General features: G+C 39.6%; 1 protein-coding gene across 1 annotated transcript; it reads right to left on the bottom strand.

Moving 5' to 3' along the window:
• borcs6 (BLOC-1 related complex subunit 6) lies at positions 1-10,416 on the bottom strand. Its single transcript, XM_042492521.2, has 7 exons — positions 10,310-10,416; positions 8,184-8,809; positions 7,643-7,829; positions 6,691-6,873; positions 3,301-3,464; positions 3,074-3,157; positions 1-2,651 (listed from the first exon to the last, which is right to left on the bottom strand). Exons 2-7 carry the CDS (start codon positions 8,796-8,798, stop codon positions 2,526-2,528), a joined length of 1,359 nt encoding a protein of 452 aa, XP_042348455.1. The 5' UTR covers positions 8,799-8,809; positions 10,310-10,416; the 3' UTR covers positions 1-2,525.
• Positions 10,417-16,011: the final 5,595 nt, after the last annotated feature.

The following is a 16,011-nucleotide window of genomic DNA, read 5'->3' on the forward strand; positions in this document are numbered from 1 at the left end:
TTTGCAGCTCATGTAAATGTATTTGTTATTTTTCATTAAAATATACACTCAAGACGAAGGGTATCTAAATCATTTTAGTTACAGAAAGAGATCGTATCTACACAGGTGCATCTGATTGTACAACAGAAAATTAATTAATCATACATTTTATGCTATGAACAATGACATTTGCTCCCATATCTCCCATCTCATGGATCCTTTCTCACCTCCAAAATCTAAGACTCCCAAATGTCTGCTCTCTGGACATTTACATCTGCAAAAGAGCATTTACATCTTTACAATAACAAACACGTTTGGAGTAAATTTCAGCATAATCAATTGAACCTGGACCGTTATGTTCTTTAAATTAAGCTTTTTAATGATTCCCATTTGATGTTTCCCCAACAATTTTCCCAAACTTTTGCCAAAAAGGTTGAGGAACGGGACAAGGAGACAAAGAGCAGATTTTTACACAGAATGCAGTCTGAGCTTTTGGTGAAGCCATTAACATCTTTTCCCACAGAGGTGAAAACACATTAACAGGTGCGTGTAGAGACAGTTCGGACAACAATTCAGAATCAAGATTACAATGCGTACCTACTTTTTGTGCAGTATTGCTCTGTTTCGTTAATGAAATATCCCAAAATCCATCAGTAATAGGTACATGTACGAGTATTAGTGCGAAAATCTAGTACACATACAATGATCTACTACACCAGTGCAATGACAGACATTCAGTCTCTTCATTAAACCAAGTACAGTGCTCCATGAGAGCAAATGGCATTATGTTGGTAGAGCAAGAGACAGACAGTGCTGCGGTTGTTCAGTGGTTTTTATCAGAGTAAATTAATAAATACTCACTTCAGCTGAATGTGATACTAGTCCACGTTAGTTCACAAGCGAAGGCCGTGTCCCGACTCCATCGATGTTTCCCAGATTAAATCCTCCTTTGTCGAAGTGTCCAATCTCTTCAATGTTGAAGAAAACAAAAGCGCAGACATGCTGCGCAGAAATTTAACTGTTGTTTCTTTGTGACTGTTTAGTACAATCAGAAGCAAACCACAACTGATTTGAATTTCATTTTCTGAGTTTTCCCCCCTCAAGATTTAAATATGAATGTAGTCAAAGCAGAATAAATGTAGTTTTGCTCCAAATGAAGGCGTCCACCATTTGATAAGAGTAGAATTTACAATTATATCCAAATCTAAATCTAATTTATACATGACTGAAAGTTTTGTTTTGAAACTGAGCTCTTCTAATAATACATATAGATTTTTTTTTGAATTGGCTGCATCAAAACTGAAACAACACGATCCAGTTAATGACACTCAGAGCCGTTTCTGAGCTACTTACATGCCTGAACATTAAGAGATATTCAATGACTTCAGATTTCATGAAAAATATTCAAGTTGGCTGAATTTATCAGCCTTGCTTTTCAAATGTGTAAAGCCACTGTGTGGGTTTCATAAGATATTTTTATGTTCTCAAAATACTTTGGATGCAGTGACACAGAGAAGGAAAGTGAGGCTTTAGGCCCAATGACACACGGCTGGTGGGAGCTTTAAAGTAGAGAAGCAGACATTTGATTTAAAGGTTGCCAGTTTTGAATTGGTAAACAGTCTGAGAAGTCAGAGTGAAAAACTTTCATAATCTTCAACAACTACCTTCACGCAGCATTTGAGCTTAAACTCCAAATGCTCCAGTAGAGCAGATCAGTGGCCACCAGTAGAAAGAAATCTGGCTGTACTGGTCAGTTCCCAGTGACACAGAGTAGCTGAAAAAGCATGCTGAGAGAACTGAATAAATAAACATTAAAAAAGACAAACAGACAGACAGACATGATGCTCCCCTCCCCTCATTTAGCCTGCAGTGAAAGAATCTGATCTTTGTTGCATAAGATTAAAAAATAGACTGTCTGTTCCTGTGCAAGAGTCACTGTCGTCTGAGCAGTTCAGACTGGCCTCTCCATGACAGAAGAGACAGAGAGAGAGAAACATCGCCCCCATGTGGGGAGAAGCATTAGTGCAATCTGAACAAAGCAGGCTGGACGGATAATGACACACTGTTCCTCCTCCGACTGGGAAAAGGCGCCATCTACCAACACGTGCTGAAGGATCTGTTTTTTCTGTGTGTGTGTGCGTGTGTTTGTTTGGGGCACTTGATCAAGTGTCTCCAAAACTGGTTAATTTGTGAGATTTTGTTTCACGACAACTTCATTAGAGGAAGTGAGAGTGCTTTTCAAAAAAAAAAAAAAAAGCAAAAAGCTCAGCTCCGAGAGCACATCACGCGCAATTCAGATGAAATCTCACAACACAAACATGGTCTTCAAATCTTCATATGATGAATAAGCGGAGGGACTTAAGAGCGCCAATCATCCAGCATGCCTAGTAGCAATAGTTCTAGAATTCCAGAGGTGCGTTAAACTTTGCTGCAGTGTGTGTGTGCTACCTGCAGAAAGGTGGGTTTACTTGCAGACAGCCTCTTTCAGGATGTGTTTGATGTTGGATCTTTGCAGCTGGGTGTGTATTTGTACCGGACCGTTGGGGTTACTTGCAGATCGCCTCCAGAGCATCCAGGGTGCGTTTGATGTCACGGATCTGTGCAGCCAGGGTGTGTATGGGCTGCATGGAACGATCCAACTCCTCGCAGCGAGCCATCAGAGTGTACATGCCCTATAGGAGGAATAAAAATCAAAGGCAGACAATATAAAAAGCGATGCTTTAATATACAACTCATCCAAATCAGATAAAAAGATGGGAACATGACAAGAATAAAAACTATGACATGGTTGACCATTGTGACAATACTTTTGTTTTCTAGTTTGCTTGTGTTGTTTTTCTTCAAACTTTTTACAAGTTTACGCCCATGTTTACAAGTCATAAAATACATTACTCCTATAAAATGACACAATATAAATGTATCATAATAAGTTATCCATCATATGAAGGTAATATCAGTGCTCAAGAGGTTAAAGAAAAGACAGAACAATTCACACTCAGAAAGACTGAAAGAACACACACACACACACACACACACACACACACACACACACACACACACACACACACACACACACACACACACACAGTGTCACCTTTATACTCATGTCCACAGACTCTCCCAGGCTGTCAACAGAGTCTCTGTACGTCTGGATGTAGCCCACACTCAGGGCCGTCATCTGGATGATTAGAGAGGAGGACAGAGAGATCAATAAACTACACAAACAGATCTGGGTGACAAATTTACAGTAACTGAGTGTGAGACAACAGGACAAGAGCATGAAACAAAAGGATGAAGCTTAAGTCCGAGTTTCAGACTCACATTCTGGATGGTTCCATTGAGGCTCCGCATCATCATCTCCACACTGTGCGCCACTTCCTGTGTGTGTCTCTGAAGATCCAACAGGACAGCTGGATCAATGGGAGGAATGTCTGCAGGTCTCCGTGACAACCCCCGGCTTCGGTAGATGGGACCCGAACAGTCCGCTGGCAAGAAATGATTATAAAATTAGATAATAATATATAAACACATAAGGCTGCAACTTTTGTTGACTTTCCACTGAATATTCTTTTGGTTATTCTATAAATACTATTAAAGCTGCAACTAACTATTATTTTTAGTATCAAATAATCTGTTAATTATTTTCTCAATCACTGGTAAGTAAATATTTGTGTGATCAGAAAATGGCAAAATGTAAAAAAATATCAGCGTTTCCCAAAGCCGAAGGTTGACATTGTCAAAATTTTTTTTCCGCAACCCAAAGATCTTCAGTTCACCGTCAAAAAAAACCCCAAATATATATAAATATTTATTTATTTCATTTTTTTTTAAATGATATTCAAGAAGTCGGAACCAAAAAAATATTTTTTATCTTTAAAAAAATCACTCAAATGGATTAGCAAATGATTTGGCGGCTAATAAAACAGCTCACAGCCCATCATTTAATTATTGCTGCTCTAAATAATATCACCTGTTAAACAGTAAAAAATGCCTTTCACAAGTTCCCAGAATCCACGTTTAAACAGCCAGCTTTGTTCAAACACCCACATTTCTCATGATTTAACACAGATAAAGCAGCAATTCCTCACATTTGAGGAGCTGGAACCAGATACTGTTTACATTTTTCTTGATTAATGACAAAGAGATTGATTGATTGTCAAATTCATTTCTGATTACTCTTTTTGTTGTTTGAAAGATAAATTATTTCAGCACAAAGACAGACAGAGAAAAGCAGAGTGATGCAAACCACAACACAGGCACAACACGTGAGCAAGCACAAGCTAAAAATTATCACCTCCGAGAAATTGTGTTTAAAGAGAAAAATAGACAAAACGGCACAAACTACACACAATGGCAACCGAAGAATTATTTCCAAATTAGGAAACAGCTGCTCTCACAAAAAGGCTGCCAGCACAAATTTAAAGTAATTATGGCACTTAATTAGAAGAAGACTTGTGCCTTGAATTGTTAAGTGTTGGAATACACAAAAGACAGACCACAAAAAGAAGCAGGTTTCCATCTGTGAAAATGACTCCTGTCAGGCTGCAGCAGGACCTCAGTTATAAATCCCTGCAGTCTAAACAAAGTCTGAGTCATCCATCCTAATTGAATCAGCAGGTAGAGGGAATGAGCTGCCACAGAGGGAATATTGACTGTGTTCCTGTGTTTAAATTGAGTGGCCAGTTTAGCCGACGCTCGAATCCGGAGGGGTTTTTTTCTCTGAGTGAAGGGCAGCGGTTCAGTGTTTTTCTCCTGGAAGTTTTGACAAGACAGATGGCTGCTAATGGACTGGCTGGACCTGGTCAAACTCATAGAAATGATTTAATTTCTCAAATTGTTGTATGTGTGGGACCTTTTCCAAAATAATCTCTAGTTTCGATTTCTGTAAGGTTGAGTCTCTGCTGCGGACCGAGGCTAATTTACCAGGGACAAGTGGCAAGATGGCGATAGCATGGGCAAAGCAAGTGTTTGTCACAATTTAATAATTCATCTAAATAAATCTCAGTGACACACTAAAAATGCAAAAAAACTGGTTGGGATTCATCGAACAAACCTAAGATTTTCTTGTTTAAGAGAAGGCTTCTCTAACCAGAAGTACAGCTTTTTACGTTGCTCAAATTTTGATGTACTAAACGGGACAACAAGCTGCTTTTAAACGTTATCATTACAACAAAGTGTTATTAAAACAGTGGTTCTCAACCAGCCTTTGCTAAACTAGTCTCAAAACTAAAACTTGTAGAACAAGAGACAGACCTGGTGACTGTTCGAGGACAAAGATAAGCTGTCAGATAGCAATAGGGTCCGATGGCAATCAAACAAGTTGCAACACTCTGATGATTTTTGTTGCTGCTGCCATTGTTTGTTTGTTTTGTTAACTGCTATGTCCCTCATGTGGAGCAGATGCCTGAACTGATTTGAGAAGGTGTTCACATACCATGCATGTTCTATATTCACGATGTGCTAGTGTTAAAAGTATTGGTTGCATCACATTAACACTGTCAACACAAAGCCCCATGTCACAGCTGTGAAATTTCTTTATGAATATAATCAACCAGCAGCCTTCTCTCTGTGAATAAGAAACCTTAGATTTTGACTATGTCATGAATGTGATTGGTTTTGCACTTGTATTCAATATTCGTTAACCAAAGCTATCATAAATTCAGTAGGCTTTTATTGAATAGATTCATCTCAGTCATATCAGTTTCACATTTGCCTCTAAAAAGTATTTTTTCTTGAATCTATTCCGCCAGCAAATCAAATAATGATGACGAAATGATGCTTTAAAATAATTTATGTCGATGTCGATATACGTCAAATTTAATCATGTTTTCAGAGCTTCTGCATGCTCCCATAAGCCAAGGAGGGGTTGGTGTATAAACTACTACAAATATCAAAAGTAATCAAGTAAACAAAACTTTATGATCAAGAACAGAAGTTGTGAAATGAAAAAACAAAAAATGGAATGGATCATTACAAAATGAAACATATCAGTCTCAAATCACTAAATTAAGTACCACTTGCTCAGACCAGGGTTACTGAACAAAGCTGCTTCACTGTGAACACTGCAGGGCGGTGGATGCTTCATGTAAGCAGACACGGCAATTCATTTGCTTAAGATAGTGCATCGATTCTCGATTACTTCTTATGGTTTAGACATGACCAAAGTCATGCATAAATGATGAGCAGCAGCTGACTGTGTTCTGTGAATCTGGCTGTGAATCTGACTGCAAGTCAAACACCCTGCACTGCAGTTTCAGCACCACTGCCTCTAAAAATGCTATTAACCTGCTGAAATGCCATTTCTGACACCTCCCTCTGCAGAGGAAAATGCAAACAGTTCATCTATTACAGCCTCCTGAGCCTCAAATATGGAGGCTGTTATGGAGGCAGTTATACATTAACTGCATGCACTGTTTCATCTGCACAAGTCAAATGCAACACAGCAAAAAAACATGCCAATAAACAAACACATACACAGTTTACGACACATGGGACTTACCTCCCCTCTATCTGATGCAAACAAAAACAAACCCACTCCTCTGTGTGCACACACCTACAGGAGTTATAAATCCTCTCTACTAAAGGATTAAATTCATTTTCATTTTAAAATATTAAGCAGAATTTCTCCTAATTGGGTTATGAAAGATGAAAATTCACTTAATTTGTTTAAATACATTGTATTTGAACTAAAGAGTTCACAACTATACTCACAGTCACTGCAGTCCAGACTAGGCTTGGAGCTCATCTTGATTTTCTGCTCCAAGTTCTTGGTGATGAAGTTGGTCAGGTCGCCCTCATGGCTGACCGTCCCCTCCAGTTCCAGAGCTGAGGAAATTGTGGCCCGTCGACCCTCTGATTGGCCACCTCTGCCGCCTCCCCGGGCTCCCGAACCACCTGTGGAGAATACGCCAACATTAGCTGAATAAAGCTGCAAAACATTCCCAGCAAAGATGGAAGCCCTACTTTAGTGATACTAGACTTACGGCGCACGGGCCAAATCTGGCCTCTGATAGGGTGCCAGGTGGGCCCCATACCATTTTCTAATTCACAATGAAAATAAAGTGATTCACACTGGGAATTGTTTTTGTACTTCTAGTATACACAAGGTGCCAGCATGCATAAAACCGAATCAAAATAAATCTTGTTTATCAAAAAAAGTGCCAGCATGATGCTCTACTAACACCCTAAAGTCCAAAAATCTTAAAAACAGCCTAAAATCCTTAAAATAGTATGAAATCCTAGAAATGTCCTAAAATCCTAGAAACATCCTGAAGTCCTGGAAACGTTCTAAAATGTCCTAAAAAATGTCTTAAAATGTCCTAAAATTGTAGAAGTCTCCTAAAATCCTAGAAACATTCTAAAACCCTACAAATGTCTTAAAATCATAAAGACGTCCTGAAGTCCTAGACATGTCCTGAAAAACATCCTAAAATCCTAGAAACATCCTAAAATCCTAGAAATGTCCTAAAATCCTGGAAACATGTATTGGGCTGCTGCAACTGACCCTTGACCTCCTGTCACTTTGCAAAAGTGTCCGCCATCAAATCAAGCTGAGTATCGCTGCCGTACTTAACAAAGTTAATGTGGTTTTTCACATGTACTTACCAATAGAAAAAAAAAGAAAAAGCCAAATGGCAGTAAACACAAAATCCAAGATATCTACCTCCACATGCTTGGCTGATTTCATCTAGACTCTTGCTGTCCTGCATTCCCCGGACGTTGCGTACCCAGACCTGGGCCATGACGTGGGGAGGGCAGGGGATGTCGTCTGAGGGAAGAAGAGGAGGTGGAGGAGAGGAAGAGGACGAAGTGCTGGGACCAGGGGCTGAGGAGGAGTAGTGTCGTGAAGACTGAAAAGTAGATGAGCAGGTGAACAGAGAATAGTGGAGAAGAGGAAGTGAGGAAGGGAAGTTATATTAGTGCTTAATAAATCATGTTATGAAACCAGCTACATGTTTTTCTTACTGTTTATAACCCCCTTTCTTCAGTTTGATGGAGAGTTTCTGTATCACATTTAAATTAAGCCATTTGGAAAAATTATCATCAACTTTGCTGTTAGACATAGTTGGTTTATGTGTTGTAGTTCATTTAAAGCACACTTAATTCTCAGCATTGTGTCTATTTAAAATCATGCAGTTAAGTCTTGACGGCTCTCTGGTACACATAACCAAATAAAAATAAATATAAACCCATGGTCCACTCACCTCCACCTCTGTTCTCCCTCCTGCACGCTGACTGATCCACTTCTTTTCATTTTTCTCATCATCCTCCTCATCCTGTTTCTCCTTCTCTCCATCTTCCTCTTCCTCTCTGCTGTCGGTGTCTGCATCTACAGTCTCTGTATGCTGTCTGTCTGTGGTGGCAGGACCTCCTCGCTGAGATGACTCTTTGGTGTGTGCTTGCTGTGCTGGGTCCCACAGCAGAGCTTCACCAGGAGGCTCAACGGTGTAAGAGGCCTCGTGAATGTCTGTGTCTTTGGAGCCTGATTCTGAGTCCTCTGAGTCTCCTGTGCATGTGGCAGCAGGGAGGGAGGGGTCTGTCACATTAGAGGTGTGTAATGATAAACTAGACGTTCTCCCATTATTGTACGTCTCTGTGTCCAAGCAGCCTTCGCCATCGTAAACTCTGTTTTCCACATCTATGTGGTTCTCTGTGTATTCAAGGGTTCTGTCCTCTGAATCCTCTCCAGGACAGGGTACTCTGCTCCCCCCATATTTCCCCGGAACTGGGACATGAGGGCCGTTCTCTGAAGAGACGGGTGTCACAACCCCGTTAGCTGTTTCTGGCACTTCAGTGCCAATCACAGGGGAGAGACTCATCCCTCCACCTGCTGGTGGGGAGAGAGAGAGAAAGTTAGAGGTTTTTCACAAGGTTCCTAAATCTTAAGGCAAGTGGAATTTAAGACGTTTTAAGACTTTTTATTACCAACTGGAATAAAACTTACTACCAATTTGAAAACAACCAAAATTGAAGAAACTCAAAACGTGTACTGACATTTATAAAATGGGGTTGGGACATTTTTTTTTTTTTTTACAATATTTACATAAATCATGACCTTTTGGAGATATTAATGCGAGAGGCATTCAGTACTGTTTTTCTTCCAAGTACTACATCCCATGTCTTAGCATCTTTTTTAAATGATTTTGGGGGGGCTTTTATAGCCATTATTTGATATGACAGTTAGAGAGAAGACAGGAAATGGGGATGAGAGGGAGTGGGGGTGATAAGCCTCAAAGGGTGACCGGCCGGATTCGAACCTGTAGCCACTGCGACAAGGACACTTAGCCTGACTATGGGGCACACGCTTTACCTACTCAGTTACCCAGTGTCCCCTGGTCCCCCGTGTTCACTCACTTTTGATGAAGTAAATTACATGTATGTGAAATCAAAGTAAATAATCTCACTTAAGTAAAATTCTGTAAATGCAACTTTGCCATATAGCAGTCCTGCATACTGATTTACAACAGTTTTCTATTTAAATCTTTACCATATGTTACAAACCTACCCAGTCCCTCTGCTTACATACGTTTGATTTTCCTTCAAAGCAACAATAAACAATAAAAGGGTGGTTTGTATTTTGTTTCCTGAATGATGTAAGGCAAATGTTCATAAAAACTGGAAAATGTATATTCTGAGTTGGGAATGGGAAATCTTGGCAGAAAAGCAATATTTTGATGGCGCAGTTTAATAATTGACATGCGAACTGGTTTATCCTCAGCCTCTAGATCTCCAGAGATCTAAACTTAAAGTGTGTGAATGAAAATACTATGGCTAACTGAAGCTAATAATATCAATACACATACGCCTTTATAAACGTTTAATTTAATCATGGCCAAGACTACTGAATCACAGCAGCAGCTGTTGTTTGGGACAACTGTGTCAGCGATGAATTATTTCCAGCAAAGTGTGAAATGACGTAATGTAAGGTTGATTAGCTTAGCATTAGCTTACACACAAACTAACTTAGTGCAAACACTAGCTTGCATTCCCGAGACTTTAAGCTAACAAAGTCCACGAAGGTTGAACAGACGTACATGGACTAAGACTGCGCTGCATAACAGACTGACAGGGACAAAGAAATGAAGACATAAATAGCTGCTTGTCAGCGTTGGGGAAGTTGATGTGCTGCTGTCATTAGCCGCCTAGCTAGCGTTGATGTTAGCGCAGCGCGGCTAACGTTAGCTGTCCAGGCCTTTAAATGACAACGTTTCCACAGTTTACCCTTTGCTGCCTCACACCGTCACACGACTGACTGTAAAATGTGTACACGTGTATCGGTAAGGTCATACAACACAGCCACAGAGTTTAATTCACCGAAGAAAACACTCACCAGTGTAGTTCCTGTTCACAAAAATGTAAGCAACAACCGAGTCCGATATAAAAATCCTTCCCCACGAACCTCAACAGAACAGTTCCGCCTTGCAAAAATGAAAGAGTTTCAAGCAAAACAATTCAAAACTGTTAACTACACCAACCCTTTGACATCCCCACAGCAATATATCACATAATAACATGTCTATTTAAATAGGTACATCAAATTTCACCCTGACCTACAGTCAGGTTAAAAAAGGTTAATTTGTATTTTAAACAGACCTACTTTTTTCAGTGCTGCTTCATGCTGAGCAACATTTAACTACAGCATGTTGCAGCTGTGCAAGTTTATTTGTCTCGATCCACAGTTCACATCACCGTGGTTCTTCCTGCATGTATCTCTGTTCTCCCACAGATGGAGACAAACACCACAACCCCTCAGGCAATACTGTCCCCATAAACACAAGTTGCATGTTGATGATTTCATAATGAAAAGAGAATAGAAGAAAAGTGTCCTGATGGTCTGACCTGTGACCTCTTGGTAAGGCCAGTAAACAGGCCACATATTAATCTCTTCAAACAAAAAAAGTGAAATACTGAATGCCTGTTAACGTTGAAGATATTATGTGTCTCTAAGGGTATATAAAAACAAAATTTGAGCTGAAGCTGTATCCTTTATATACCTTTAATAGTAATGTCATAAGACACAGAAATCAGTGCGTCCTGATTTGACTTTGTGCTTATGTAATTTTCAGTTTCTGGCCTCCAACAGGTACTTAAAATATAGGAATTTCATCTGAACCTCAGAAAACCTGTAATTCAAAGTGCTGATTGCATACTGTACGGCAGTCACTCGAGACAGAAAGCAAATTTTTTCACTAATGTTATGGCACATCACAACAAATAGCAGTCTTGTGCTCAACTTCTAAGTCTTAGTGATTAGTTTCTGTTTTTAGGAGGTGTGATGACCATGCAAAACAAAAATTCACTGATAATAGAATTTAAATTTAAAGCAACAGCAGGGGCTCAAGCACTGAACAAGTTACTGAACAATTTTCCACATTTTTTTATTTTTATTTTTGGGAAGTATAATGATATAACTTATTGATGTTAATATAAAATTCCTTCTCATTCCTTCTAATTCCCTTCCAAATGGTCGTGCTATTATTCCAATAAATTCCAGTCCTCATTTAAATAGTTTACTGTCTGCAAAAGGACAATCAGGGCAAATGTCGCACACTTGTGTCTATTATATTTAGCTGCAAATCTGCTGTTCTTGTTTAGCCCCATAAACCACTGATGAATTTGAGAAATGTGTTTGAAATTATTTAGATTGATGGTGAACAGACCTGAGAGGGGGTTTAAATAATGAGAAGGCCTCGGTTTTGCCGCTTTGCCTCCACAGTGGAAGCAGCGTCTGTGGCTTTTTGAAAACCTTGAATGTGGTCAGAAATGACAAACACGGCTGCAGAGGAGGAGAGAGGATTCAAAACCACACTGTCACCACATCTAAAGATCTTGTAAAATTTCGAATCTACCCCATCCTTTCAGGCCAGCTGCTCCTTCTCTCATGGTTAGGATTTGGCTGTTTTATCCCATTTGTTCCTGCTCTTTTTGTGCCAAACATCAAAGCTTGAGACGTTTACCTAAAGACAATTAGACCTCTGAAAGATGCCAATGGTTTCCAGGGTTTCCCAATAGAGCACCCAATAACCACTTTGACCTTCACCAGATTTCCTCCATGAAGAGATTACTGTCAGCTTTCTTAACAGAGAAAATAACGGCCACAAGAAAGGCGACACTTAGGAAAAATGAGGGAAACAAAGCAAAGTGAAAGCACGTGCCTTCAAACAGATGTGGTTTTTCCATAATAAAAGCTGGAGACTGCATGCTGCATATTGGCAACCAAAATGACAGCGATGGTCTGTAAATCATATTTCAATAAATCCCAAATATTAATGGCATCCCGGTTCAGGAGCAGGGCAGACTTGAGATGAACCTGCTCCTTCAAACATGAGTCAGTTTTTTCTCACAGTGAGCAAAACTCATCAACTCGTAAAACCAGGAGGGTGCCCTCAAATGGCAGATAAAGGGGTATAAAACATAAAGAAGGGACACACACTCTAAACTCCAATGCAAACTTTTTGTCTACATAAACGCAAATGGCGACACACTGGGCCTTTAGTAAATCAAAGATCTGTTTTATGAAAATGTAATTGGAGTAAGCACTAGGAAAGCTACCACAAGTTGCTTCCAAAATCAAGTAAATCTTCAGAATGAGTATTTTTTGGGGACATTTAAATTATATTATGATTATGTCCTGAGGGAAAATGGTGGGCTTTGAAAGGAAATTTCAATGACTTTTTGAAAGGCTGCCGTGGCTAGTGTAACAGAAAATGTATCCATCAAGAATGCTCAACCGGAAGATCTCGTGGTTTCAAGTGAGAAAAAAAGACATCATCAAAGAGAGACGCCCTTGGAAATATGTGCATATTCAGCAACCATGGAGTCGTTAAATGTCCGGTGGAATTAGTCTGAGATTCACAGAAAACCGTCAGAGGCACTAAGCTGTAAAATTAAATCTTAAGCCTGAGCAGACAGTTTCATCCAGCATGAGAACTTCATTGAGAGGGATACTGCGGTGAAGTGCACAAACCTCTTATTACACCTAAAAGGCACTTTTATGACCATAATGGTGAAAAGAAGACTTTCTGGCTGACTGAGCACTGGGGAAAACGTCATTTGGGTAGATGAGTCACTCTGTGTGGCAAATGCCAAAAGTGTCTCCGTCTGACTGCTTGTTTCCTACACTGAAGTGCTCTTTAATGTATATTTCAAACATACTGTATATTTTTATTGAGTCATTTCAAAGAAACGGAAAACGCCAACAAATATAAATCCATTCTGAGTCACCACTCCGGTAAAATCTAGCTGTTGTGACAGCTTGTCTTCATGTTGACACTGACTGTCCTTTATTTTGGTCGTCACCCGCAGCTCCAGGTGCAGCTCCAGGTGGTTTGGCGAAGTGAATCTATCATTTTTTGTAAGAGGAGTACACGTCGAGAGACAACTGTTGAAATTGTGGTTGTGGATTGCTGTGAAATCATCGCTGACAATGCCAGGCCCCTCTGGGTTTTATCCAAATCTGCTGCATTTTGTGAATTGAATCACTGTCTCACCATTTTGATGAGGTGCAGGATTGATGTAAAACAGTTAAACTAGCCTTTTTGTTTCATTGTTCCCAGCTACATTTATGCCCGAACCCACCACAGCTGTTCTCAGAGTTTTACCACATGGTATTCAACTGGTCCTGCATGATACATTTAATACATTTATTCTGTTTGGAAATCTTTTTGCAATCAAACGATTTCTGACCAGTGAAAGTTTGATAATCTGTTGTAGAAATGACAAGTGTTGAAAAAAAATGTTCTGACGAATTATAACACCGCAACCAGTTCTGTCCGGACACGTTCTCACCTGACACTGTCCAGCCACATTTCATGCGCACGCAAAAGGTGCCTTTTGGCATCACGCACTTACGGCGGTAGCACTGACAGAGGAGCACTGTTTTACCAGTTCAGAATGAGTATGGGCTAGATTTACAGATGTCTCTTTCACAATGTAAGTTAATGGGGAAAATGATTTTTTGGGCATCATGAGACGGAGCCGGAGGTAGTAATTTGGCCACTATGTCATACTGACTGTAAAGCTCAGCATTGTTTCTGGGGGTTTGCATTAATTTATTGACATTGGTGATCCCTTAATTTTATGTTTGGTCCAAACTGAAATACATCAATAAATACTGGATGAACTGCCATGACATTTGGTACAAAGTGGTGGACTGAGCAACCTGCCCTCCCTGGAGTAACGAAAACATATAGCATCTCCATAAGGTCAATAAACTATCACTGCACTGTCAGGTCTGTAAAGAGAAACCAAAATCACCCTGAGCTCCTGAAGGATTTTGTACCTGAGCTCTCATTGCTATTTACTATGCAATGACATTTTGTAAGCTTAATTTCGTCATTTTTTCAGTGCACACAAGAACATTGAACTGTTTCTGGTGAGAAATGTGTGTGATGAGCATCTGAAAAGATAACTGGTGACCTGTCGGTGAGTACAGCAAGTTTCTGCCGCTCACATGTCAAAACAAAAATAGCATTTTCTGGAAATCATAACACAATGGGTAACTTGACACCAATTAGTCAAAAATTGGGTGTATTTACTGAAATGGGGTTTAGTTTGCGAGGCTAGATGTTATCCTGTGGCTATATTATTAGTGTAATAGGACAGTCTATGGAAGATAATTATGGTATCACATCTATTTTTGTCAGACAGTAGAGACTTTGTAGGATACACTGAAAGCAGGAATGTCTCATTACTAACAAAATCCAGCACTGCAACACACTAATTTCTTTTTAATGCATGGTTTTCTGTTTTGCTGCGATATCCTGTTTCTCAGACTGGAACACTATCAGTGCAATTATTTCTTTGCCCATGATTATAAAGCCGAGCTCAGCAGCAAAATCAATGTAAAGCCACAGCTGCACTGACCAGAGCATGTTAAGTTTCAAAAGTAGCATGCTCACATAACATTACAAACAAACAGCAGAAAACAGTGAAGAACCTCTGACCCTGTCATTACCACATGGGCTGGAAACATAAGGCAACTACACTGAAGGCCGCTGCGTATCGATTGAAACGTATCTTTGAGCGAGCAGATTGCTCAGCAGAACACATCGGCTGTTGGACATGAAATGGGACAACAGTACTGTATGTGGTCAATTTGGCAGCGATGGATGGTGTATTGGTATTGCATGGTATGTTGCTGTTTGGGAGTGAAGACATTGATGGACAGTGTGCCTGAGAAATAACATAGCTGGAATGGAAAGAATCTCTGTAAAATATCTGTTCGCTGATTTGTGTGCAAACCTGTTTGCGTGCATGTGGGCCTTGAAATAATAAATGTTGAATATGTGAGCTGGTCTACTTTGCTGAAAGCCATGTATGTAAAAAATGTTGCCTTTTTATAAACAGAGGAAAACAGCCTTGGAGCCTGAGTGTGGGCCGGGAGAGGGTCGACATTATGTGGGATTATATCAGCTGAATCTTCACTTAGCATTGACAAACTTCACATTGTTTAAAAGCACAAAGCCTTATGAGTGTGCCTTTGTAAGTCATCACTGCAACAGCTATAGTTTCTGAAAAAATATAATTAAGAAAAATGTTTGTTTGTATCTTCCTGAGTTTGGTTCTTTAAATTTTAATCTAATTCTGATAGTAGACTCCAAAGTTGCCTTTCAGAGGAGACCAGTATCATGAGTATCAAGTAGTGTTTGTTAACACTGTGAACCCTGAATCATTAAATAGTAGCCAGAAAATTCATTTTTTAAAAGTGTTTATCAGCCCCTTTGACCAATTTGAAAAAAAAAGTTTGAATATTTTGAAAAAATAATCTGCATATATTGAAATAATGGGTATCATAGCTGATGCATCAGGCATTTATGTAAAGTAATTGCTCACAAAAAACCGAGAAAAAAATGCATACATTTATCGAATTGAAACACTTCAAGTTGTTTTTGTCATTTTTTCCTCCCCAACAGGAACTTTTTACCACCTAAAAATACAAGTTTCTGTCCTAATTCAGGCTAAGATGGACTTCATATTTCCCACAGAAGACATTATCAGAAAAGCCATCCATCTCCTGAATGCTGAAGGCCT

This window comes from Plectropomus leopardus, chromosome 9 (assembly GCF_026936395.1).
Source record: "Plectropomus leopardus strain MGB_pleo_1.0 chromosome 9, ASM2693639v1, whole genome shotgun sequence".
In the NCBI taxonomy this organism is placed as follows: domain Eukaryota; kingdom Metazoa; phylum Chordata; class Actinopteri; order Perciformes; family Serranidae; genus Plectropomus; species Plectropomus leopardus.

Excerpts from the sequence above, each read along its gene's own strand:
- borcs6 (XM_042492521.2), bottom strand. The coding sequence starts at position 8,798 with ATGAGTCTCTCCCCTGTGATTGGCACTGAAGTGCCAGAAACAGCTAAC. Across the intron at positions 7,830-8,183 it reads GAGGGAGAACAGAGGTGGAG|TCTTCACGACACTACTCCTC; the intron begins GTGAGTGGACCA and ends TCTACTTTTCAG. Across the intron at positions 3,158-3,300 it reads TCAATGGAACCATCCAGAAT|ATGACGGCCCTGAGTGTGGG; the intron begins GTGAGTCTGAAA and ends CTAATCATCCAG.